This window comes from Capricornis sumatraensis, chromosome 7 (genome assembly GCF_032405125.1).
Source record: "Capricornis sumatraensis isolate serow.1 chromosome 7, serow.2, whole genome shotgun sequence".
Classification (NCBI taxonomy): Eukaryota; Metazoa; Chordata; class Mammalia; order Artiodactyla; family Bovidae; genus Capricornis; species Capricornis sumatraensis.
Window position 1 is genome coordinate 71,885,010 of NC_091075.1, and position 26,285 is coordinate 71,911,294.

The following is a 26,285-nucleotide window of genomic DNA, read 5'->3' on the forward strand; positions in this document are numbered from 1 at the left end:
ATAGAGCATTTACAGTAATCAGTTTCACTGAAATGACGGCTGAAAAGTATTGATTTCATTACATGAAACAACCATGTTTTTACTGTAAAATGTTTATCTGCTGTATTTCACAGTAAGACTTGATGTTAGTAGGTGCACCTTACAGGAGTCTTGGAGTTTTACACAGTGGCACCCTAACAGCTCATGTTCATAGCAGGTATTGTTCCCCAAACCCCAGAGCACTTACGTTCTCACCTATGCCAGTACTTGGGGGAAAGCAGGTGGGTGCTTCTTATCCAAGGTTATGACCAAATATATCTCTATATTCTTTAAAATATATGAACGGGTACAAAGAGCAGTACTCAGAAACTTAAGTATTTCTCATCTTTTTGACTGTTTTTTCATTAAGTATCACCTTGACTCTTATTGAATATTTTTTATCCCATGTGGACACGCTATACAAATAACCATCTAAAATTTTTATGTACCAGTAGAAAATTTTCAGCATAACGTTAAGTCACAAGTGTGTCTTTTTTCTCAGACTCTTGTTTTGATATGGGTATACCATGCTCTGAGCACTTGGTATATATCAGTGAACAAAACAGGTGAAACCCCTGCCCTGTGTAGCTTTATTCAAGGGAATTTCAGTGTTACTAATTTTATTTCATTAAGTGCTTTCCTTCAGTTAAGTGTTTATTTCATTATAGTAGTGAGAACTCACTATGTTAAACTCTCAGAGTCAGATCTTGGTCAGTTGGGACTGAGTAAGTTTTAGGGCATTTTTTTCTTAAGTTGAATTACTTCACTCTCTACTGGGAAATGTGGCAGCTGTCTTGATCAATGTTGAGGATATACCCTTGAGAAATTAAGTTAATTTAAAATCGAAATTTAAATGTGAGCTTTTTTCCTATTCTCAGTTCTCTTAGGCCTAGTTGTGAAGATTTGTGGAGAAGGAAATGGCAACCCACTCCAGTACTCTTGCCTGGAAAATGCCATGGATGGAGGAGCCTGGTAGGCTACAGTCCATGGTATTGCAAAGAGGTGGACACAACTGAGCTACTTCACTGGTTCACTGGTGAAGATTTAGCATAGTGCAAAGAATAATGATTAGATCTGGTGACAGAATGCCTGAAGAACTATGGTCAGAGATTCATAACATCGTACAGGATGTTATCTGCTGTATTTCACAGTAAGACTTGATGTTAGTAGGTTCACCTTACAGGAGTCATGGAGTTTTACATCCCCAAGAAAAACACAGGAAGGCAAAGTGGTTGTCGGATGAGGCCTGGAAAATAGCTGAAAAAAGAAGAGAAGTGAAAGGTGAAAGAGAAAGACATACCCAACTGAATGCAGAGTTCCTGAGAATAACAAGGAGAGATAAGAAACCCTTCTTAAGTGAAAAATGAAAAGAAATAGAGGAAAACAATAGGATGGGAAAGTCTAGAGATCTCTCCAAGAAAATTGGAGATATTAAGGGAACATTTCATGCAAAGATGTGCACAGTAAAGAACTGGAAACTGCAAGGATCTAGCAGAAGAGATTAAGAACAGGTGGCAAGAATACACAGAACTATACAAAAGGCCTTAATGACCTGGTTAACCACAATGGTATGGTCACTCACCTAGAGCCAGACGTCCTGGAGTGTGAAGTCAAGTGGGCCTTAGGAAGCATTACTTAGAACAAAGCTATGGAGGTGATGGAATTCCAACTGAGCTATTTAAAATCCTAAAAGATGATGCTGATGAAGTTCTACACTCAATATGCCATTAAGTTTGAAAAACTCAGCAGTGGCCACAGGACTGAAAAGGTCAGTTTTCATTCCAATCCCAAAGAAAGACAATGTCAAAGAATGTTCAGACTACCGTATAATTGCACTCATTTCACATGCTAGCAACGTAATGCTCAAAATCCTTCAAGCTAGACTTCAGCAGTTTGTGAACCACGAACTTGCAGAGGTACAAGCTGAATTTAGAAAAGACAGAGGAACCAGAGATCAGATTGCCAACATCTTTTGGATCATTGAAAAAGCAAGGGAATTGCAAAAAATCTTCTGTTTCATTGACTGCACTAAAGCCTTTGACTGTGTAGATCACAACAAAGTGGAAAATTCTTAGAGTTGGGAATAATCAGACCACCTTACCTGCCTCCTGAGAAACCTATATGCAGGACAAGAAGCAACACTTAGACATGAAAAAACAGACTGGTTCAAAGTTGGGAAAGGAAGTACGTCAAGGCTGTATATTGTCACCCTATTTATTTAACTTATGTGTAGAGTACGTCATGTGAAATGCCAAGCTGGATGAAGCACAAGTGGAAATCAAGATTGCCAAAAGAACAAAAAGCACCACAATATTAGCCTCCAATTAAAAATTAAAAAAAAAAAAGATTGCTAAAAGAAATACCAGTAACCTCATATATGCAAATGACACCACCCTAATGGCAGAAACCAAAGAGGAACTAAAGAGTGAAAGAGGAGAGTGAAAAAGCTGGTTTAAAACTCAACATTTAAAAATGAAATTCATGGCTTCCTGTCCCTTCACTTTATGGCAAATAGATGGGGAAACAATGGAAACAGTGACAGATTTTATTTTCTTGGGCTCCAAAATCACTGCAGTGACTGCAGCCATGAAATTAAAAGGCATTTGCTCCTCGAAAGGAAAGCTATGACAAACCTAGACAGCATATTAGAAAGCAAAGACATCACTTTTCTGACAAAGGTCCATATAGTCAAAGCTGTAGCTTCTCCAGTAGTCACGTATGGATATGAAGGCATGAAGAAGGCTGAGCACTGAAGAACTGATGCTTTTTAATTCTGCTGGAGAAGACTTGCAAGAGCATGACTGAATTTTAAGGACTCCCAAAAAGAACCACACCTCTAAATGTCAGAGTGCAGACTGTTAACCCTTTTGCTTTCAAAAATTACTAGAACGCCAACTAGGGATCATGGAAACAAATGAGAACTCCATGTTAAAACTGAAGGAGAGCCACCAAAGGCAGTGAAAGTCAGATTGTAGATGGAAGTGAGGCTGCCTACACCAGGGGCTTGCAAACTAAGCCTGCAGCGCCCTGAGCCCATGGTGAGTGCCCCTCTGATGTGCAGAATGCCATTCCGCAGACAGCACCAGACCCAGTTTGGCCAAGAAGAAGGGCATGAGTGAGGCAATGAAAACCCAAACAGATAACCCACACAGGATGCATGGCTGGAAATGCAGGAATTAGCAGCCTGTCCTGGTGGTAGGGTGGGGGAAGGATGTGTACTGTGAGTGAGTGGCCCTGCAAGGCAGATCTTAATTGGCTTGGGAGAAGTAAAACACACAACTCTTGTCATAAAGAGATGTTTCTACCACCTGGAAGATGGTCCTGGTTTCTTCTTTTGATTATAAAATTCCAGCAACTAGCCACTCCAGGAAAAATTTAGCTCAACCAGTAGAGATACATTATTAAAAAAAAAAAAAAAGATGGAAAGTAGCAGTAAAAACAGTAACAGACGAAAAACAACTCACCAGAAAAATCAGAAAAGAACTGCCGCTACAGACAAGGAAATGTATAACACCAGCCCTTTTCCTATGAATTTAAAATATTCCTGAAACAACAGCTCTTAAGGCAGAAACACAAGATTCCAAGGGGTCAGTAAAAGACAAGATGAGAGGGAAAGGGTTGAGAAGAAAGAAGTGGAAGAGAAAAAACAAATATATAAGTGCCTACAAAAGCAAAGATGAATGGCTGGAAACTTTGGAGTATGAAGAGGTGCTCAAAGAAAGAAAGTAGAATGAAAGTGAACAGATGACAATGATTCAAGTGAAAGGATACAAAAGAAAAAGATGGCAAATACACGTCTGAACTCCCTGAAAAGAAGAACCCAGATAACAGAACATTTATCTTGAATGTTAGATGCAAAGAGCAAGCCACATGGGGAAGTAAAGAAATGAGACGGACCTCATTTCTCCACATCACCACTCCGTGCAAGTCAACAGTGATGCATCACCTACAAAGTCCAAAAAGAGGTGATGAGATAGTTTCATAACCAAGTAACCTGTCACAGGGCTGTACAGATGCAGCATGATTTCTTTAACCAGTTCTTACCGGTAGTGGGCATGACAATACTACAGTGAGTATCACTGTACCTTATGAAATCTTTTCTCAGCATTGTTTGTGAAAGCCAAGAGGGAAACAACCTAAGTGTCCACTACCGATAGGACTGGCTGAATCAGTATAGCACATCTATACAAGAGAATACTCTCAGCCGTGGAGAAGAGGCAAGCTGATGTGTCCTGATGTGAAATGATACCAGTGTATATTTGTAGATTTTAAAAAGTATGGTATAGCACATTGTGTGTTACCACTGTGTGTGTGTACATCTGTACCTAGACCAGGGGTCAGCAAACTACAGCCTAGCCCAACACCCAATGTTATAAATAACCAGCCATACCTATTCATTTATGTGTTGAGCATTTACTGTTTATGGCTGCTTTTGCACAACAGCAGAAATGAATAGAGGCAACAGAGACAGACAGACCCTCCAAACCTACACTCTGGCCCTTTTCAGAAAAAGTTTACCAACCTCTGACATCGACACTCCCTAAAATATTACACAAGGAACTGGTGACCGCTGTTGAGCAGATCTGAAGGGCAAGGGCTGGGAGAGTCACTTTCAGAGGGTCACTCTGTTAGCCTTTGGTGCCTGTGTATGTTCACTTTGCTTATTACGTGACTGCAAGGAGATACGTGGATGAAGGAAAACAAGAATTGCCAGGGCGACAGCAAACCAGTGTTGTCATTTCATGCTTTCTATTCTTAAAGGAAATGAGCAAAACTCAGGTTAGACTTCTGGCAAGAGCAGGGAAGGGACCTTCCTGGTCGTCCAGTGATCAGAACTCTGCAGTTCCACTGCAAGCGGGGTGTGTTCGATCCCTGGTGGAGGAACTAAGCTCCTGCCAGCGGTGCCACAAAAAACAAGCGGGGGAGTGCTGTGCCAAGGTCAGAGGCAAAAGGTAGAGGGAGAGAAAGCCATTCACTTGGTTGTATTTGGACTAAAAAAACATCTCACATTTGTTCTGCTTTACATGAATGAACAAGGAACTTCAGTTGTATGACATAGCTTTCAAGAACAAATATACTTAAAAATGATCTATTTTAGCAGACTGCAGGCTTAGATTTTTTTAAATATAACTTTAATACTCTCTTCCACTTAGGCTCAGTTTTTACATTTTTAAAGATTTTTAAACTCAATGCTCAATTTTCAACCTAAAACGTACTCATTGTAAAAAAGATTTTATCAAGTGAAGGCTCAAAAAGGAATCCCGGTTTGTATTTAAGATAAGGTTGTTTTTTAAAACCTCATTTAAAAATTAGAGGCCAACCTATTCCCACCCCGCAAATGTACTCAAACCAAACATCCTACTTTCATTCATTTAATCCTCTGCCAGCATGTTGTCATCAGCAACACCCATGTTTAACACTGAAATCACACATTTGGGATTTTTAAGGCGATCCTTCTCGTAGGCCAAGAGTTCACACTCTGATGCAGGTGAGCAAACCTCAAGTTTATCTGTCCTGTGAATGTTTGATTTCTGTATCTAGCCCTGAGCAAGGTTGCTCCCAAATCTTTTCCTGAACTTCTAAAACACTTAACTGGCTTCCCTATAAGGCTGTAGTGACGTCTCACTGGAATGACAATGCAGCCACTTCCTGAAGGCTTACACAAGAACTTTACAAGAGTAGGAACTAAGGAGAGGTGATCTGAGCCAGACCCTCAATCAGCACATGCCCCAGCATCCGGGCAAAAGGAAAATGTGCTGCTGCGTCGCTTTGTGTCTAGCCAGCGCCACCCAAAAGCTGGAGAGGGGAAGCCATGGAAGAGTTTTGCCTCTGCAAGTTCCCAGCGCTGCCGCTAGCCAATTCGGAAAAGGGGACCTTCCCATGGCTCCAGGGTGTGTGAACACAAGCTCCTTCTCCCAGTTGGCTGGGCTTCCTGCTGCATGTATGACCCACACCACTGTACATGGCAGCCCTGTAAGCTCCTCAACAGGAGTGCCCATATTCAAGCTTTCATTCCTGCCTGAGGATTACTGTGTTTTCAGTTACAAAAGGGAAGACGAATTATTTCAAATAGACCCACAATCACACATGGGTCTCATTAAGATTGTTACTGCCCTGAATCAGCTCGAGAGTGAAACAGTGGTCTACGAACTATAATTGTTTCCTCCCATACCTCCCCAAGGATGTCACATTGGAACTCACCGCGGTAATTCCAGCCACATGACCCATGAGGGGAACCAGTCGCTGGGTGGGGCTGTGTCGTGGTCAGAGTCCAGGGCTGCCAGGCTGCTGTCATCTTCCTGGGGCTCATACTCTTTGACTTCCAAAGCTTTCAGTACCACTGAGGAGGACGTGCTTTTCAATACACCAACTGCCTCACTCCGGCTGACCTCGGTCAGTTCAATCCCATTCACATTCAACAAAATATCACCTAGGGGCCAGAGAAGCAGAAGCCATTCTTGGTGAGGCTACAAATGGGAACTTCTGCTGGAGAGGATTAAGGGGCAGGGCGACTGGGATGCGGAAACGTGAGGGCAAAGGACACCCCGGTGACGTGAGGTTGGTTCTCACATAGCAAATTGTGAGCAGTGTGCATGTTGCAAGGTGTTGATAAATTTGTGTGGGGCGGGGGGCGGTTTCTAAACGTACGTGTTGGTATTTGGCTCTTGCCTTTAGAATGGGGGGAAATGGGGGAAGACAGAAGGGAGAGGGAGAATGAGAGGAAGACAAAATAGTCACATTCACTAATCAGAGAAAACCTTTTTTTTTTCTTCCCTGCCCTCTCCCACCCCCTTTATTTTTAGCACAAAGGCAGAGTAAGGTGGCAAAAGCTTACACAGATCCTGGCATGTAGTAGGCACCCCATAAATACAGATTGAGTGAATAAATAAGCTTCCCATGAGATTGGACATCTCTTTCCTTTACCTAGAGTACCCTAGATCACATTAAGATTAAAGTAGTGAAACACTTTTCACTGACGAACAAGTATCTGGCTCAGTATTTTCACTTAATATTCATTCAATCAAATCATTTTCCTATCCAACCCATAAATACAACAATTCACAAACAGTTTCATCACTGGTCATTCTAGCAAAGAATCACTTAGAATGAACAGAACCAAATTACTCCGCTTAATAGAAGCAGCTTGCTCATAACTGCAGTTCTTCCCTATTAATGCTTGGCATCCTTGGCAGGTACTCACTTTCCCAGCAAGCAACGTGGCCCACAATCAAACTACATGAACCAAGAGGGGTGAAACCCAGTCCAGCAACTACACTCAAACCAATCATGGTCAATGAGTAAGAGATGTCCTGGCCAGATCACCCTCACATTCTCTCGTTAATTTCTGGAAACAGCTAATCCAGGAAGCCACACTAATTCCTTTTAACACTCTGCTGCCCTAGTTCCTTAAGTCTCTTTACTTTTTACCTGTTTTTATTCTTCCATCTCTGCTTATGACTCCTCCGGGCTCAACACTGATGACATAGATTGGCAAATCCCACTCTGTGTGTGATGCGCCCCCTGCAACAGTCATGCCGAGTGATTCACCAGGGTCTTTTCGGACACTTACCACTTTCTCATGACAAGTGACCACAGGATGGAGGGGCTAAAGGCACAGACAAAAAAAAAAATTATATATATATATAGCACATTTGTTCACAAGTGGGTTTGACTTGCTTACATACAAAAACTACCAAAGTTGCATAAATGTGATGGAGGTTCTTGTCTTACAGAGAGGAAGGGCGGGGAGGGGGGAAGAGTTGGAGGGAGAGAGATGCAGAGAACTCACTTGGTCCTCACTACAGTTACGTTATCCCAAATGCCATTGGGTGACTCGGAACATTTACATTTCAAATAGAGAAGTAAAAAATGGAAAGAGGAATAGGGTGGAGACCACTGGAGAAATATTAAGCATACAAAGTGAACTGCACCCAAAATTTTTCATGTGACTCATTTATTCCTGATATAGTGAGTCAGCATTTCGTGAAACGCTTGTCACTCATGAAGATCAGCACCTTTTTCTAAGTTAAGAGTAACCATATTTAAGTTAAATGGCCTCAGTTTAATTTATTCAGGTAATCACAGAAATCCACAAAGAAAAATAATGAACTTCATAGATACTGTGCTTTAAAAACTCACCAATATCTGGGTTTTCTCCAGCTGACAACTTTATTCTTACTTTAGTGTTCTAAATAATGTGCAGTTATTCCCTTTAATTTTATTACATAAAATATACACATTGCATAATACACACTGTACTAATAGAATACCTTCTAAAACAAGAGAATTGTGATTTTGATTCAACAGCACAAGACTAAAAACATCAAAGCCATACGCAAAATTATCTTGAAAGCATTAAGAGTGAGTCAAGGAATATATATCAGTGAATATATATCAATATATATTTTTCTAAAAAGTTATTCTCTTTCCTGCTTGGGCAGTGACCAAGCAGATTAAGTCAGCATGTGCACTGCAAATCAATATAACACCTGATCAAACCTCAAGGAGGTCTATGGTTCAAAACATAGCTGATAGTTCTATCTAAAGAAATAAAATTTTTTTTAATTTGACAAAAATAATCAAGTCACAGAACAAAATGTAAGCGTGCTTCTGAAATAAGAACTTGTATTAGCTTTTGCATTTTCATAAAGGAGCTCTGAAAGAAAAAGTGGTGGAGGTGAGTACTGGGCAGGGCAGGGATAGGTGAGAAACTATGCTTTCCATCTTTTGAGCTCTGTGAATATATTATGTATTCAGTAAACCAAATGGGCTATAATCTAACTTCTGTAAATTTGATGGTTTTCATAATACAGAACTAATGCATGCACAGAATCAATTTTTAATGCTTCATTATGAAGCACGATAAACCTAGGATTTTTGCGCATTTATTACCTCATGATTTCCTATGGTTTTCAATAACCCATGTCTCTTGTAATGGTTTTATTATATACAGTAATGCCATGTGAGTGTATCCCTAGCACTGAGCATAGCATTTAACACATTGATGACAATACGTATACATCTGTTGAATAAATGGATGGATAAACTGCAAGTTGGCACACCTTGTTTTTGATCGTAATAGAATAATAAATTGGAAATTAATAATTATAGCAAGGTATATGCTGCAATTAGTACTTCTAACATCGGGGGTGTGTTTATATAAACCTTAGAACTTTGAAGTGCCCTGTAGAGGCTGGTTGTGTAGGTAAGCATTAGTTCTCCCCACAGAGGTAACCATACTGTCAGTCGTCCTTTAGCTTTTCAATTGCCTAAAAACTCCATTTCACAAATCTTGGTTTCCCTTCTTTTGGTATTTCTTTGAATCATTAAGTGCCTGCTTTAAAAAAGCCATATTACTTCCTAACCAAAAAAAACACTTGAGTAGGGTCATGAAAAACTAAATCATCAAATGTCTACATGTTTTAAATATACCACTGTGTGTATGTGAGAGAGAGAGGGGGGGGACATTTCAGAAGGCAGATAGAACTATAAATTAAAATGAAAATAATCACAATTTCCCACTAGGCCAGTCTGTTATGTATGTTTTCCAGAAACTGGACACATGACAGAAGGTTGCAGCAAAAATTTGATCAGATTACCCTATTTCCATGATTCATGATGGTTAGGTGCAAGGGATTATAAAGCCACAGTGCTGGTGGAAGCCACATTCTTAGTGGTTTAATGAACCAGAATATAATATGGTCTAGTTAACTCACACTAAAACTTTAAATAAATAATTGAGCTAATAAGCCAGTTTTCCATTAACAGATACCATTGGTTTAATTTAAACACTAATGGTATTTATTATCAAAAAGACACCAGGTAGTCATTATCCATAAAAGGTTTTAGCAGGAGGTACTTGGTTTTTCTGGATTGCTTATTGTAAACAAACCTAAAATTTATGGATTTATGGGGTATGGCTGGCTGGCTGGCTGGCTGGAGGAAGGCGAGGTGGTGTAGCCTTGCAGGCTATGTAGTTAACAGTATACAAAACAGATATTCCAAAATAAAAAATCTGCATACGTTGTTCAAAAACTCAAACTTGTGAGTGATTCCAAACTGAAATACAGCCCGATATAGAATGTAGGCATTCCTAATATCTGTTGCAAGAAGAATGGGCTACCTATAAGAGTTTAGTGACAAGTGATTAATGAAACCAGGTCTCAGGAGAAATGACAGCTAGAAACTCATTGCCATCACGGTAGGATGCCAAGCCAAGGCATAGGACTAAGCAAGGTTTGTGTTACTTAGATACCCATCCAAATGGGGAGGATACAGTACTCCCTCAAATAAAAGCCATAGACAAAAGTACACATTGGCCTGAGTCACCTCACTTAAAGACACTACAAATTGCTGACCTGAAGGAGGCATTCTGCCTAGAGATGCATTCTGCTTCATCCACAGTGTTTTAAAGTTTTTCTGGAATTGAAAACCATAAGGGCATACGCTCTCTAATTTGTCCCAATCCCCACTACTCCCTAATGTTACATGAATTGAATGTTTTTATTATCTTCCTGGGTATTCTTGCAAAAAATAAACACACTAAAAATAGAAGGGGGAAACAGCCCTGGTGGTCCAGTAGTTAACGCTCATGCTCCAAACTGCAGAGGGCATGGGTTTGATCCCTGGTTGGGAAACTAAAATCCTGCATGACTTGTGGTGCAGCAAAAAAAAAGATAGCAGAGAATCATTCATTTTCAGGCAGGTTGGGTACTTCAAAAGCCAGAAACCAAGCCACGTTCCTCATTTCAACGTGAATGGGAACCATCCTTAAACAAAATGCCTGTTTTAAAAATAAGACATCCATTTGGCTTAGACTAGAAATTAGGTCCCCATATGAGGTCTGGTTTTCACGATCCAGTTTCAAAACACTCCTGTACCTTCCCCCTCCTCCTTGGACAGGAGACACCTGTAATCTCACCAGGTCGCGAAGATGGGATTTAGGGCTTTTGTTTTACAAGACAAGTCAAACAGTGTTTAAGTGATGAAGTCCAGAGATGATACTTAGAAATGTTCAAGTGTGTAGGCTTCCCAAGAAAGAGCTCCCTGCAGGACCAGTGGACATATCCCGGCTGGGCCTCACCTTGGGAGTGTTGCTCCTGGCCCCTGGCCCCGGGGACTGGCTGCCGTTGCTGTTCCAGCTGGCTTCCTGAAAGATGTCAGGACTCTGCCGCCGAACCTGGCGGGACACGACGAGGTGAACACGCCTCTCACTGGCCTGCATGATGAGACACAGGCGTTAGCCACTTGGAGCTTCCATCCTAAACATCCAGCACCGATGACTTACCGAGATGTGAGTCTGGTTTTACTTTTCTTTTTAACTTTTTGTGTCGAGGTATAGCCGATAAACAGTGTTGTGATAGTTACAGGTGAGCAGCAAAGGGACTCGGTCAACGTATACCTGTATCCATTTTTCCCCAAGGTTTTACCTTTTTTATGGAAAAAAATGATTTCTCACATTCTCCATGATTATACCCACTTTGTAATTTGGCAAGAACTTGAGTTATTTCCTTTATCCCTATACTTCAGGTAACGAACATCACTTCAAAGGGAGAAACTAAGGAATATTTGACTCATTCAACAGTCTTTGAAAAGACACTGTTGGGCATTGCTAACTTATTTTTAATGAACTGCACACAAGCCACGACTGAAGAACCTTCCAGCTAGAACAGAGTGTGCTGTGTAAGGTTGTAGCCTAGTTCAAATCCCAGAGCCAAGGTCTAAGACCAAAGGTAAAGAGGAAAGGAAAATGGAGTTGGTGATGGCAACACTACCACTGCAGGAATACAAATCCTGTGAGTGACAGCCTCAAACATCTGAGTATTGGAAAGGATGAGCATTTCAGAAATCTGAGGATGACAGCAGACTCTAACACAGCCTGATTAAAGCCCTTTGCCCTGATCCTTTTGTTAAATGTGATAGTCACTAACTGTGTTGACCAGTCCTCTCTGCTATGTACCCTGACAAAGAGCAGCTGCACTGCTTATTAGGAAGGTTGATTCCACACCATAAACCTACCAATTGGCTCTCTGCCGCTGAGGAGTTTCACTTGTGTCTGAGAACACATGGGGTCATTATTCTAGAACCACTGACTACTGAGGTTCCAGACCTGCAGGCGAGATAGAGGAAACCTTGGACCTGTGAAACATACCTAACAAGGCTCCCTGATGGCCCAGGCTGAAGGAGCCTGCTGACCTCCCTGTCACTTGAATAAAAGCTGACTGTGGCTGAGGCATGGCTGGACTGGATTGGAAACCAGGAAAGATTAGGTCTGGGGACAAGGGAGGTGGAGAAGAGAAGACTAAGCTCCAGGCGTTTTCCCTCTACATCCCCTCCCCTAGCCACCAGCATCACAGCACAGGTGGATAGCGGCCCACCTGCCCTCTTCCTTCTCAGGCACGGTTCTCAGACCATGGACAAGTCAGGTCATGAAAAGAGGCCACGGAAAGTCCATGTTCTTCTCCATGAGCTCAGACAATGGGAGTGCCTCTCTGCCTCTTCTTTCCCGTGGCCTGTAAGTCACTCTCAGGAACTAGGACCTTGTTTTAAAATCTTAAGCAATGAGAACCCCACCAATGAAATCAGATCCCTACAGTTGCCTAGCCCAAAACTTTGTGGCTTTACATTCTTCTATTAATATCTCAGGACTCTTTAGAAATGTAGAGGTCATCAGCTGGGTGGTTATAAATTAGATGAATGTTAAAAAACAGCTGCTAAAGTACAGTGCCTGTTGTAAACATCATGGTGGATGGTGGGCCAGCATGACTCATTACACATACATGTAGAAAACCCTACAAAGAGAGTTTAAGTCCTTCACTCCCTCTCCTTCATATCAAGCTTGATCATCACTTCTGCTGCTCTGCCCAGTCATCACTTACATACTCGTCTCCCCTGCTCATTTGCCTATCTCGAATTCCCTGGTGTTTCTCATCATATATAAAGCTTGTGTCAGACCAGGATAAAAATAACAAGGCCAGGAAACAACAGTGAAGTAAGCTGACATGAAGAACTATGGTACTAGCCAACTAAACTCAATTCTTGGAAGAGGATTTTGTAATAGCTTTTTCTTTATACTGTAAGCCTCACTTATCCAAATGAGGTTATCTCTAGGAACCTTTTGAAGCAAAAGTCACTGAAAGATAAGAAGTGGCAAACATTCAAGTCAAAACTTCAGCTGCTGAGTCCAAATATGCTCTTTATCTTCAGGGAAACTCCAACATTTTGAAAGATCTCAGTGGTAGGTTTGTGTCTAGGCCCACGTGCTGTGCTGTGTTCAATCTGGACTAGCAGCAGCTGCAGGCCTAAGCACCTAATAAGAATTGAGAAAATCAGAGACAGATTGAATCAACTCACTAGGCAATATCCCAAATGCCAAGGAGTAGCCTGTAAGAGCTATTTAATTCACATTTTCTAGCATGAATTTCTCACTGGATTTTCAAATGCCGGCTCTGGCAGAAATAACGCTCCAATAAATAACCCTGGTATCAATTTACTTGGAAATAAATTCCCTGCAAGGCTAGATCCCAGGCTCTTACCAGCCACCTTATAAATTGCTCTCAGAGAGATGCTATTTGATGCTCTTTCTTTCCAAGTATTTGAAGTTGAAGGTGGAAAATGGGCTAATGTGTTTATCCTGGCTTTAACTCTCAGGAGCAGCTGGATTTAGGGCTGAGAAACAGCCCTTAGCACCAGATAGCCTTTCTTTCCACTGGTTGAATGTAGTGTGAATGTGGGATGAGTGGGAGAAGGAGGGGGATCATAGAAAGACTGAATGAAGGAGAGATGGCAAGAACTTGCTTATTTCATACCCGTGCCAGGAGGAAGGGGGGCAGCAGACCTGTTGTTTAAATAACTCTCAAAAGAAGAGGGGGCCCTGCTTCTTTCCGGCATCTCTTGGGATGCTGTAATTTGGGCAAAAGAACTGTTTAACAATTGCAACTCAAGTAACAGACCAAGCTAGAGGTAATTTTCCTCTCCTCTCTTCTCCCTCTTAAGTGAAGTCGCTCAGTCGTGTCTGACTCTTTCCCACCCTGTGGACTGTAGCACACCAGGCTCCTCCATCCATGGGATTCTCTAGGCAAAGAATACTGGAGTGGGTTGCCATTTCCTTCTCCAGGGGATCTTCCTGACCCAGGGATCGAACCCAGGTCTCCCGCGTTGCAGGCAGACGCTTTAACCTCTGAGCCACCAGGGAAGCAAGCCCCTTTTCTCCTTTAAACAGTCTAAATTTTGATCCAGACAAATTCTGGACATAGAGGTTATAAGCTGCACAGTCTGACTGCAATACCGTATTTTTTCTATTCTAAGCACCCAAGCCTTAACTTTCTCTTCTCCCTTCCTTGGTTAAGGGGAAGGGATTCTAATGGCCTCCACCTTCTCCCCTGTGGACCTCCACTTGCTGGCAGGCCTCTCGAAAAACATTCTGTCCCCATGGTTGACAGGTGTCTGCTTTAGACTAGCCTCTAAGAGCCCTGGGGACAAGGCTTCTGCCCTCAGGGGGTTGTCCTACTTCAGGAAAAGTCTGAAGCAGGTGCCAAGAAGGAGACATGAGTAACATACATAAAAGTCTCCTGAAGTGGGACCAATTACTCCTAGCTGAAAAAACAGGACGAATCTCATATTCAGAGAAAACCAGAAGGCTAAAACTGAATAGCATTTCTCATAGAAAAGCTTGTTTGCTTTTGTTTCATTTAATGACTTCTCTGCTCTTTTGAGATTTGACTCAAAGCTGCCAATCATGTTTATATGATGAGAGTAAGCAGAGGTCACAAAAGGCAAGCACAGTCCAGCAGCCTCATTTATATTTAGCCCATTTTAAAATAATACAATCCCATCCTTCATAGCTAGAAGGGAGAAGAGTCTGAGAGTGCTACTCTGATGTTTCCCAGGGCAAGCATCTTTCTTTGTGTTCAGCTTGGAAACGGCTCTTTTTTCTACAAAACCCACTTCAGTTGATTGTCAGGATGCAACAAGGACCAGGCTCTTCACAGAGTTCAGTTCAGTTCAGTCGCTCAGTCGTGTCTGACTCTTTGCGACCCCATGAATCGCAGCACGCCAGGCCTCCCTGTCCATCACCAACTCCCGGAGTTCACTCAGACTCACAGAGTAGAGAGGTGGAAATCAAAGATGCCACTGCACCAGGGGCCAGGACAGATGTTCTACAGAGCTGTGCCCAGAGCAGAGTAGGACTCTATACTGACCCACGGTGGCATGGTCTATACGGAGGCTAGTTAGGGCAGAGCAAGAGTTGATAGACTACCTGTACTTAAAAGTATGGTGACCAAGCCAAATTCTCTACCTATTCATGTCCAAAACACTGGAGTTAAACCAAATGCACACTAGCATTTGCTGCTTAATATGTGTGACAGACACATGTATATATATATTTATACACACACATATTTAGTCGTGTTTGACTCTTTGTGACCTATAGACTGTAGCTTGCCAGACTCCTCTGTCCATGGGATTCTCCAGGCAAGAATACTGGAGTGGGTTGCCATGCCCTCCTCCAGGGGATCGGCCCAACCCAGGGATTGAACCTGCATCTCCTGTGACTCCTGCATTGCAGTGGATTCTTCACCGCTGCACTGGGGTAGCCCGTATTTTAGCATACATATATGCTTAAATAAAACATTTGGTAAACTGTAATTTGTGTGGGTTTGGTCATTGCATTGACATATTAGCTTCAAAAAATCTCAAGAGTTACCACACTCCTGCCCCCTCAATGCTGCAGAGTATCATTCTATACAAAAGCCTGACACAGGGGACTCTGAACTGACTGATGGGCAGCCTGCTTCAATTCCCCTCCAATTCCTTGCCATGTTGTAACCCGGTATGCGCTTCAATGCATCCAATGACAGTGAAGTCACTGTGTCCCAAGGTAGTGCAGGCCATTTTTAGACAGCACTAATTAGCAAGTTTGCCCTTAGGGCGAATTTAAATTTGTCTTTCTCTTGCTTGCCCATTGGTTCTAGCCATGTCCCCTCAGGCAACCCCAATCAATTTCCATGTGACAAGCCTATTTGAAAATAACTCTCATGACCTTCCCTTAGCTCTTCTCCTTTCCAGGTCAAGGATTTCTAGTTTCTTTCATATTTAACAAGTCGCCTCAAAAACATGAACTCTGAACTCACTCTAATAAAGTTGAGTTGGGTGTGTATATGAGAATTAGACCTAGAAGATACAGCATAGTCTGACCAGCAGAATAAACTGTTTTTGGATGGACCAGCTGCACCCAGGACTTCATTTATGGAGTTCCCATTTTGTCATTTCACATATGCATAAAGACTGTCTCTGTTCTATGGGGCCAAGAACTCCATAGGTGTCTGTCTTGGTTATTGCTGCTTAATTGAAAGATGACAGGGAGGTTCCCAAGATGCTGCTGTGAATACATCACAGCAGTGCAGCCTGCCTCTGAGATCACGTGTGGCACACAGACCATACACAGCCATGCAGGCAATAGGAGGCATCCGAACAGGGTTACCCACTGATATGCTAGCAAAGTAACAGTTTTCAGCTGTTCCTGCTGACAGAGCAACATACTTCACAGTGAGGTACAGAAACAAAATCCTTGCCCGAAGGTTCTGCCAGTGAGCAAGAGAAGAGCTGAGAAACAGAAAGATGTCTCCCTACAAGGAAACCCTCCTACACTGTTGCTGGGGATGTAAACTGGTGCAGCCACTATGGAAAACAGTACTGCAGTTCCTCAAAAAACTAAAAATAGAGCTACCTATTACTTTGCCAACAAAGGTCCATCTAGTCAAGGCTATGGTTTTTCCAGTAGGCATGTATGGATGTGAGAGTTGGACTGTGAAGAAAGCTGAGCTCCAAAGAATTGATGCTTTTGAACTGTGGTGTTGGAGAGGACTCTTGAGAGTCCCTTGGACTGCAAGGAGATCAAACCAGTCCATCCTAAGGGAGATCAGTCCTGAGTGTTCATTGGAAGGACTGATGCTAAAGCTGAAACTCCAATACTTTGGCCACCTCATGTGAAGAGTTGACTCATTGGAAAAGACTCTGATGCTGGGAGGGATTAGGGGCAAGAGGAGAAGGGGATGACAGAGGATGAGATGGCTGGATGGCATCACTGACTCGATGGACATGAGTTTGAGTGAACTCCGGGAGTTGGTGATGGACAGGGAGGCCTGGCGAGCTGCAATTCATGGGGTCGCAAAGAGTCGGACACGACTGAACAACTGAACTGAACTGATGATCCAGCAGTCCTACTCCTGGACTTATATCCAGACAAAACTATAATTCAAAAGATACATGCCTGCCTGTTCATAACTGCACTATTCACAACAGCCAAGACATGGAAGCAACCTAAGGGTCCACTGACAAGATGAATGGATAAAGAAGATGTTATGTATATACAATGGAGTATTACTTGGCCATAAAAAATGAAAAAGACCATTTGTAGCAACATGGATGCACTAGAGATGATCATACTAAGTGAAGTCAGACAGAGAAAGACAAATATCACATGATATCATTTACATATGCAGTCTAAAGTGACACAAATAAATCTAAGAAACAGAAGCAGACTCACAGATTCAGAAAACACACTTGTGGTTGCCAAGGGAGGGGTTTGGAAGTTTGGAATCACTTTACTATATAGCAGAAATTAAAACTGCATTGCAAATCAACCATGCTTGAATAAAAAAGTTAAAAGAAATCTTTCTCACTGGGCAATAAGTTGGGGGCTCCAGAATTACAACTCCGGGTTGAGCTCATGGGGCAATGTTAATTGCTAGTCTCTATAACATGAGCTTGGTGAAGGCAAATCTGGTATGTCAACTAATTCACCATTGAGACTTTAGCTCCTGGCACATATAAAGCCTGGCACAGTCTAAAGAGAATTGTGAATGTCTTTTAGACAGGCAGCAGCCACTTGAGCTAAGGGTGACCAGAGTTGTGCCAAGAAAAAAGGAGATTAAGGAGGCTTTGAGGAAAAGTGATGAATAGGAACTTAGGGTTTGATGAGGGTAGAAGAGGAGATTTGAGACAGCAATTTAATCTATTTTTCCCACTAGACTTTAGCTCCACGTACAACTTTATGTTCCCAGAAGTGTATTTTTTAAGTGCTAAGAAATTAACAATGGACAGTCTGACTTATACAGGGTCAAACAGATGTCAATGACAAGGTCAAAATAAGAATTTAGGTCCTGAACCTCAGCAGAATGACCTAAGTCCTCAAACGCCATTTCTTTTATGGCAACTGGAAGTTGCTCTGATTGATTTCGTTCCACAGTAATAAAAAACAAAGCAAAATCATGTGTGGAGACATGAGAGGTGGGGAAGGGTAGTGAGAGTTGGGGAAGGATAGTGAAGTTTCAAGATCCCCTAATATTTGCAGTGTGGCTAGGCAGAAGATTCACTCATAACATTCTGAGTTGAAAAACTGAACAGTTTTTCAAGTCATGCTTGAACCATGAACGCATGGAATCTGGAGTTTTGTGTTAAAAGTCATTTGGACTCTAAGAATTCAGCTCAAGAAGAATGTTTTAAAAATCTACATACTGTTTAGTCTTATGTGCTTTAAATTTACTACCATGCCACATTAAGAAAATTTGTTTAAATAGGGATTATATTAGCTGCACTAATCCGTAAAACACATATACACACACAGAACTCTTATTTTACTGGCAATTCTTACTGGCTCCTGGGGACAAAAGTCCTGCCCCTAAGCTCATGAACTGGAACCACCTATTTAGAACAAGTGTAGGTAATGTGAGTAGTCCATTATTATTTAATTTCTGAATCTGTTTAAAAGCCTATTATATCCTTCTAGAAAGTCTGAAAAACCTGGTTGTCAGTTGCTCTTTAGTGAAATAACTTCTCACTTAAACATTAATTCATGTGAAAGGGAAAGAAAATCACATAGACCTATATTAACGAGAGCTCATCTTACCACAACCTCTGCAAATGGTTTTGAATTATTTCAGCTTCTGCATCAAGTATGGTAAGTTGGCTAAGAAAAAAGGGCACAAAGGAGATACTTGAATTTAAAATCCATCATTGCTTTCTTCATTTATTAACTGTGTATACATTTGAACTCCTAGATATGTATTCACGGATTCAGAATTGCAGGTAGATGAGAGCATCTCAAAGCAGGTATAACTCTCAGCAGAAATCATTCTCATATTGAATACTGGATGGATATATGTGGAACCTTCCAGGTTTGGGATGCTGAGATGTCCCAGGGTCTGAAATCTCTGGCCATATTTCTTTGTTCTATTATTTTAGGTATGACACCAGATAGTTGTCCCTTTCATGCAGAGATTCTAGTCATGGTGCTCAAAAAGCTAAAATTAACAACAGAGAAAAATAAAGTTGTACTAAGTTCTAAATAAGTCAAGTGCCTCATATTTGAAGCTTCCATCTCCACCGGGTTTCTCTCCAAGAGGCGATCAACTTTCAGCCTAACTCTGGGGTCTGGTACTTAGGGCTTCTGCTGAGTAAGCCAAGGTTAGGGCTCTACATATGTAAAGTTGGTCAAATTTAAAACAGTTGTGGCTTCCCTGTAATAACTTTTCCCTGAAATAATGTACAAAAAGGTAGAATGCGTGGGACTGTGGGTGAAAACATGACCAAAAGGGCATGTTGTCTGGGAATTTATTTGCAAGACAAACATGATTCATGGAGTGGACACACCAGGCCAGTGCAGCCAAGGATTGGTTGGAAATTTGATTCTCAACTTTTGAAGGGCATTTGGTTTAATCCCCCCAGCCGGGTGTGTGTTACAAGTATCTCATGAATAAAATCCACACTTGAGGTCGCTTAACTGAGTTTGCTCAGCATTCTGCTTTTTCCATTTCTTTTCCAACTCATTTGGCCTAATTTTTCTTCCCCCTTCTTCTTCCCCTGCCTACAAAGCACATTGGCTTTGTTTGGTAAGCAGAAGACTCTTTTATGAAATCCCACTGTTAAGCAAGATTTTATTTCATAAGTTAACGTTCTCAGGGAAAAAATTTTTTCCTCTTCTGTTACTAATCTACAAAAGTCGAATGCCATGTGTAATCAAGATTTTTCCAAGTGACATGAGTAAGGGAGTTTTTCTTTTGTCTATTGCGAAGGATATTTGGCAGGTGATCTCTGGACTGTGAGCTGCACAAACTGACCTGCAGAGGGAGTTGACAAGTATAACAGGGAAAAAACTGATGATCACCCAAGAGTCTGCTTTTTAAAGAGAAAAGGCATGCTGAGAGTGCAGTTTCTTAATAAAGAAAAAAAGCAGGGCTCTTCATTTTCCATGGATTAATATTTTCATAAACATTGTCTATTTCCTGTTCTCACCCATTGGTACATACAGGCTAGACTGCCTGTTTAGTGCTGACTTGACTGTATTTGGGAAGAGATGGGAATGTAGTCTAAGCTCTACGAGGCTAGGACTGCGTCAGTCTCGTTCACCATTGTCCTGCACACCTCTTGACATTTAGAAGGTGCTCAACCAATAGTAACTGAACAAATTCAAGGGGACAAAAAGACTTTTACCTTGGGGAAAAATAATGTAAAAGTGGATTTGGTGCTTTTTCTTCAGTAAACGGTTTGACAAAAAATATCCCTATGAGATGAAATTAATGTGTGAATTATATAGCAAACTCCAGGAGACAGTGAAGGACAGGGAAGCCTGGTGTGCTGCAGTTCATGGGATTGCGAAGGGTTGGACACAACTTAGCCACCAAACAACAACATAACCTGCTAAATTTATTCATTCAAATATTTATTGAGTGTCTCTACCACCAGACATTTCTCTAATTGCTCGAGGTAAAATACTATACTATACTATGCTAGATTGGCAGGTATTAATCAAATAATTTGTTAGTAGCACATAAGATTAGAGGATATAGAATTGAGGGTAGGGGATGCTACTTTAAGCAGGATGGTCAGTGAAGGTGTATCTGAGGTAACATTTGAAGAGAGACCTGAGTGAAGTGCAAGAGTATGCAGATATCTGGAAGAGTCTTTCAGAGAGGCAAGATCATCAGCCTTGGGTTGAGAAAGTGCCTAAAATGCTTGAGGAGTAGCAATAGAAAGAAGGCAATGTTAAGAAGAACATGGTTAAACAAGGGGGAGAATACCAGAAATCCTCCCATTTGCTTAAGATATGAGGTTGGAGAGACAACTAAAGACCAGATTACATGGCTCTGCTGGGCACTGAAGGATTTGGTGTTTGAATCTAGGTGTCTTGGGAAGTACTGGATGGCTGAGGGCAGGAAAGTGATATAGTGGGATTAACTCTGTAAAGTGGTCATTCTAAATGCTGAATGAGAGTGGAGATGGAAGCAAGGAGACCAGTTAAGAGGTTCTTGCAGCAGCCCAGACTAAAGGTAATGGCAGCCTGGCTGATGGAAGCCATGCAGGTGAGATAGATTACAGGCAGGGGATGTGGAGGAGAGTCAAGATACTTTTTGCTCTAAGTAACTGAGTAAATGATGTTGTCATTTCTAGAGTTAAGGAAAGACTGAGGGGAACAGCAGGTTTGGCAAGGGGTGGAGAGTGGAGAGGCCAAGGTTTCACTTTTGAATATTAAATTTGAGATGGCTTTCAGACATTCACATGGAGATACCAAGTAGGCAATTGGCCATGTAAGGGTGGTGTTCAGAAAAGTTGGGACTGGGCATGTGAACGTGGGAATGGATGACATAAACTCCAGAAGGAAATGCCTCTTGTAACTCCGGTTTGTTCTTCATCGGCTCCACAGGGCATGACCTCAGGCCCCTTAGGGCAGATGGGCATCCACCAGATTGAGAATGACCTTGGAAATGAGACACCATCAAAAGCCCCAGATCAGGGGCCAAAGCACCATGCAGCCTTCCTGTCCTGATGGATGGAAGAAGCAGGGGAAGTCCCCTTGCACCCTCTGCTTCAGGCTTTCCACATCTAAAATGGCAATAATTTCATCCACTACTTGGTTCTCCTCCCCAAAAACAGAGATAAGATACTACACACATGATAGTGAAAAGAGTTGCCAACACCTGGAAGAACTCCATGACTGGAACCCAAGGGTAGGGAGATTTGTTTTGTACTGAGATGATCAAGTCCTTGAGGGGAGGCTCTGTCTTCTGACTGTCATCCTCTGTGGAACTTTGATACAAGGTCCACTCAACTACTGCCGCTGACTCTCTCTCTATACTTGAAGAATGAATACTTCTTCATTCTAACCCACCAAGGGGAAGCTGACATGATGTATGGATAACCACAAACACATCATAAGGCCTTCATTCCTGTCCCTCGCCTATGAGCTTTCCACTGCTTCTAGAGAGATCTTTCTAGAAAATCATGTCACTTTCTTTCTTAAACCCTTCCAATGATACCTCATGGCCTTAGAGGTAAAGTCGAAACTTCTTAGCATGACTTATACAACTCTACAAGATCTGGCCCTTAGCTACCACACCTACCTTATCTATTGTTGCTTTTAAAATTGTATACCACACTCCAGGTGTTAACCATTTCCTTACCTGGCTTTGGGGGAAGCATTCTTTTGTGTTGTATCTTCTTAGAATGACCCTCTCTGCCTCAACCACCTAGAGAACCCCTTCTGATCCCGCAAAATCCCAGTGCAAGATTTTCCTTCTCTGTGAAGAGTTTCTAGGCCCCACTAAGTAAGAAATCTCTCCCTGAACCAGTACCACGCTTAATTTCTCCCTGACACACTATCACACCACATGGCCATCATTCAGAAAAAGCCCACCTCTCTACTGCAACCTAAGAGGTTATCATCTCCCTGTTCTCTGAACGCAATCCAGAACTAGGCAAGAAGCAAAAACTTAATACATTTTGGCTAAATGAAGTAAACAGAAGGGTTAGAATATAAGAGTCCAGAACAAAGCCTGTCTCTAGGAATAAAGCTGGAAGCTCAGTGAATATTAGAAAAACTCATGGTGAAAAGCAAATAATCCAATCAAAATGGGCAGAAGATCTGAGTGGATGTTTCTCCAAAGAAGACATACAGATAGCCAACAGACACATGAAAAAAATCTTCAACATCACTAATTATTAGAGAAAGACAAATTAAAACTACAATGAGGTATCACCTCACACCAGTGAGAATGGCCATCATCAAAAAGTCTACAAATAAATGCTGGAAAGGGTGTGGAGAAAGGGGAACCCTCTTACACTGTTGGTGAGAATGTAAATTGGTAACAGCCACTATGGAGAACAGTATGGAAGTTTCTTAAATAAACAGAGTTAGTATATGATCCTGCAATCCCACACCTAGGCATATGTCCGGAGAAAATTATAACTGAAAAAGATACATGCAACCCTATGTTCATAGCACCACTATTTATAATAATCAAGGCAGGAACACAATCTAATATTCATCGACAGAGGAATGGATAAAGAAAAGATGGTATATGTATAATGAAATATTACTCAGCAAAGTTAAAAATATTACTTTTTTCATGAAACCAAGAATTTAAAAATGCCATTTGCAGCAATATGGATGGACCTAGAGATTATCATACTAAGTAAGGTCAGACAGAAAAATACAAATATCATATGATTTTGCTAGTATGTAGAATCTAAAAAGAGATATTAATGAACTTATTTACAAAACAGAAATAAATCCACTGACTTATTGTTACCAAAGGAGAGGGGAGGGATAAATTAAGAGTTTGGGATTAACATACAAACACCACTATAGGTAGAATGTGTAAATCACAAGGACCTACTGTACAGCACGGGGAACTATACTCAATATTTTGTAATAACCTGTAAGGGAAAAGAATCTGAAAAAGAATAGATTTTATACATATATAAAATATATTATATATCTATATAGGTACACATCCAGTCCATGGGGTCGCAAAGAGTTGGACACGACTGAGCGACTGAACTGAACATGTATATATATCCATGTAAAACTGAATCATTTTGCTGTACATCTGAAACTAACACAACATTGTCAATCGACTATACTTCAATTTAAAAAGAAAACCAACAATAAAAACTCAAGGTCATCCAGCTGAAGTTAACAAGATGCATGCTGGGGCTTGGTGGCATCATGCCTGTCAGGAGCGTGAATTAGTTTGAACCAATGTCAGGCTGTCATGAGCTCTATTTGCCTGAGTAATAATAATCTGCATGCCTCTCTTACAGAGGGCTTCCTTAGGCTCATATTTGAGTTCCCATGGGCTTCTGAAGAGGGCTGGACTTAGCCATGGAGAGGGGGCTCAAACTTAGCCAGTCCTACCATGGTCTCTGATCCACAGGATCATGAAAGGCACATGGCCCAGCCTCTATGTGAGTAGCACACGGGATGTCCTCAGAGTGTATTTGTGTGACCCCAAGGTCTGTGACTACCATACTGGGTACAAGGATGATGCAACCCTGCTGACCCTGAGTGATCTTAACCTGGTGAGGCTGCAACAGAGCCCAATGGGTCTACCTGCAGTCAGACTGGATGGCTGGCAACACTAACAGAATGCCCATGACCCTGAGACACATCATTTGCTGGAGCAATGTTCTTACCTGGCCCTTCACTCTTGACTCTTTGAAAAGGAGGCACTACATGTTACCAGGGGTAGAAACAGGGTAGGTGGATCAAGGTGATGAGCATTCCTGCTCATGCTGGCAGTTTCTGACCAGGATCTTTTACTCGTCTGTGACCTACCTGAATCAGATGAGCTGCACTTTCTGGGCTGCCGTACCGAAGGTCATGCCCGTTGATGGCTAACACACGGTCATTCTCCTCCAGCTGGCCGTGTCTGTCTGCCACGCCACCGTCCAGCACGTTGAAAATAAACACCCCTGGTTCATCCACCTTGCGCACCAGTTTTATTCCAAGCTGTTCCTCTGGGCTGCTTTTGTTGAGGATCACATGGAAACTGTCATCCCGGGGCCCGTAGGTATCCAGGGGCTGTCCGTCGGTCCTGCTCCGGAACTTCCGCTCCCGGAGCACAGTCAACCGTAGCACCTGGCATGGCTGCCGCAGGAGGCGCAGGGCGTAGTTGTGTCGGACGTTGCTGATGTCCATCCCGTTGACCTGGAGGAAGGGGACCTCGAATCTGGAGCCACCGAGCCATCAGATCCACCTGCCACAATCCTGCCTAAAAGGCCCTGCCTGCACACCCACCAGGGCCCTTCCTAAAGGACCACTCTGCTCTGTCCCCTTCTTCTCTGTCCAAATGCCCAAATACCCGATCTTCCAACAGGACTTGTAACCCAGCTTTCCTCCACTGTTACCTGCACACCTTTTCAACTCTCTGTCTCAGCAGACAGAATCTTTTCTCAGCCCTGTCCTTACACAGGCCCTCAAGTTTAATTATATGGTCCTAACCCTCATTGCTGTTGCTTGCTAAACTTATTTTTTGGCTGAGGGAGGAAGGAAAAGGAAGAAAAAGTGGGAGAAGGCCAAAGAAGAAAAGAAAATTTTTGATTAATGATTATGTTAAAGTGCTATTTAAATAAAACTGAGCTGACATTTCCTTTCCAAACATCTCCAAATGAATTTTTCTCCCTAGGTCACCTGTACTGGAATTTCTAGGCTTCACTGGTGTGTGTGTATGTGTGTGTGTGTGTGACACAGAGAATGTATGTGTACATACATGTATTTGTGTTTTGGCAAGTGTGTGAATGTGTGTGACAGTGTGTACATCTGTGAAGTCCCCAGGCAGTCTCCTACAAGGTCTTTTGCCCATGTTCTCAATAAAAGAGAAAAAAAAAATCTCTGTACTATTTCAAATGAACTGATGTAAATGGAAGTTTTAGGCTCTTTTACTGAAAGCCTGGGTCCCCTTATTAAACTGCTTAAATGTCCTCCAGCTCGGCCCACTCATTTGTGCCTCACTAATAATCTGTGGGACTGATGCTGTGTGGGGCTTTCTGGTTTTAATTACTCTAGGCAGACCCAGCCTCAAGGCTTCGGCCCCCAGTGGTGGTCACTGCTTGGGAAGAAAATAATTTCACAGCAGCACTGCACTGTTCTTAAGGAAGGAGGCCCCACAGAAGAGAAACAACCTTCTTGAATTTCTATGGTTTGGGAAGATTTCTCGCACTCGGCAGCCAACTGTTAGAAGAGTCGCGGAGTGAGATTTTCCCGGGCCTGCCTGCCGCGTGCAGTTGCCCGTCCTCTGCTGCATCTCCAGGGATGCATGGAGGCTCCTTCGTGTGTGGACAAGGCTCAGAACCTTTGTTCAAGCGCAGGTGAGCTCAAAGGCCTTTCTCTGCTCTGTCACCTTATCCCATGTCCAGCTTTCCCCATCACACCCGGGCCAAGAGAAAGTCAGGGTCGCCTGCTAAACAGTCCTGGCAGCTTTTTTGCT

The 26,285-nt window shown here is 42.2% G+C and overlaps 1 protein-coding gene across 2 annotated transcripts in view; it reads right to left on the reverse strand.

The window, feature by feature from the left end:
- Nucleotides 1–26,285, reverse strand: part of LNX1 (ligand of numb-protein X 1) — a 193,134-nt gene that overhangs the window by 2,261 nt on the left and 164,588 nt on the right. For both annotated transcript variants that reach the window (XM_068974863.1, XM_068974864.1), the window contains 4 exons: nt 24,635–25,006; nt 11,102–11,236; nt 7,447–7,624; nt 6,220–6,448 (listed from right to left, as the gene is read on the reverse strand). In XM_068974863.1, coding sequence (XP_068830964.1) covers nt 6,220–6,448; nt 7,447–7,624; nt 11,102–11,236; nt 24,635–25,006 — 914 coding nt within the window. The remainder of the gene's footprint in view (nt 1–6,219; nt 6,449–7,446; nt 7,625–11,101; nt 11,237–24,634; nt 25,007–26,285) is intronic.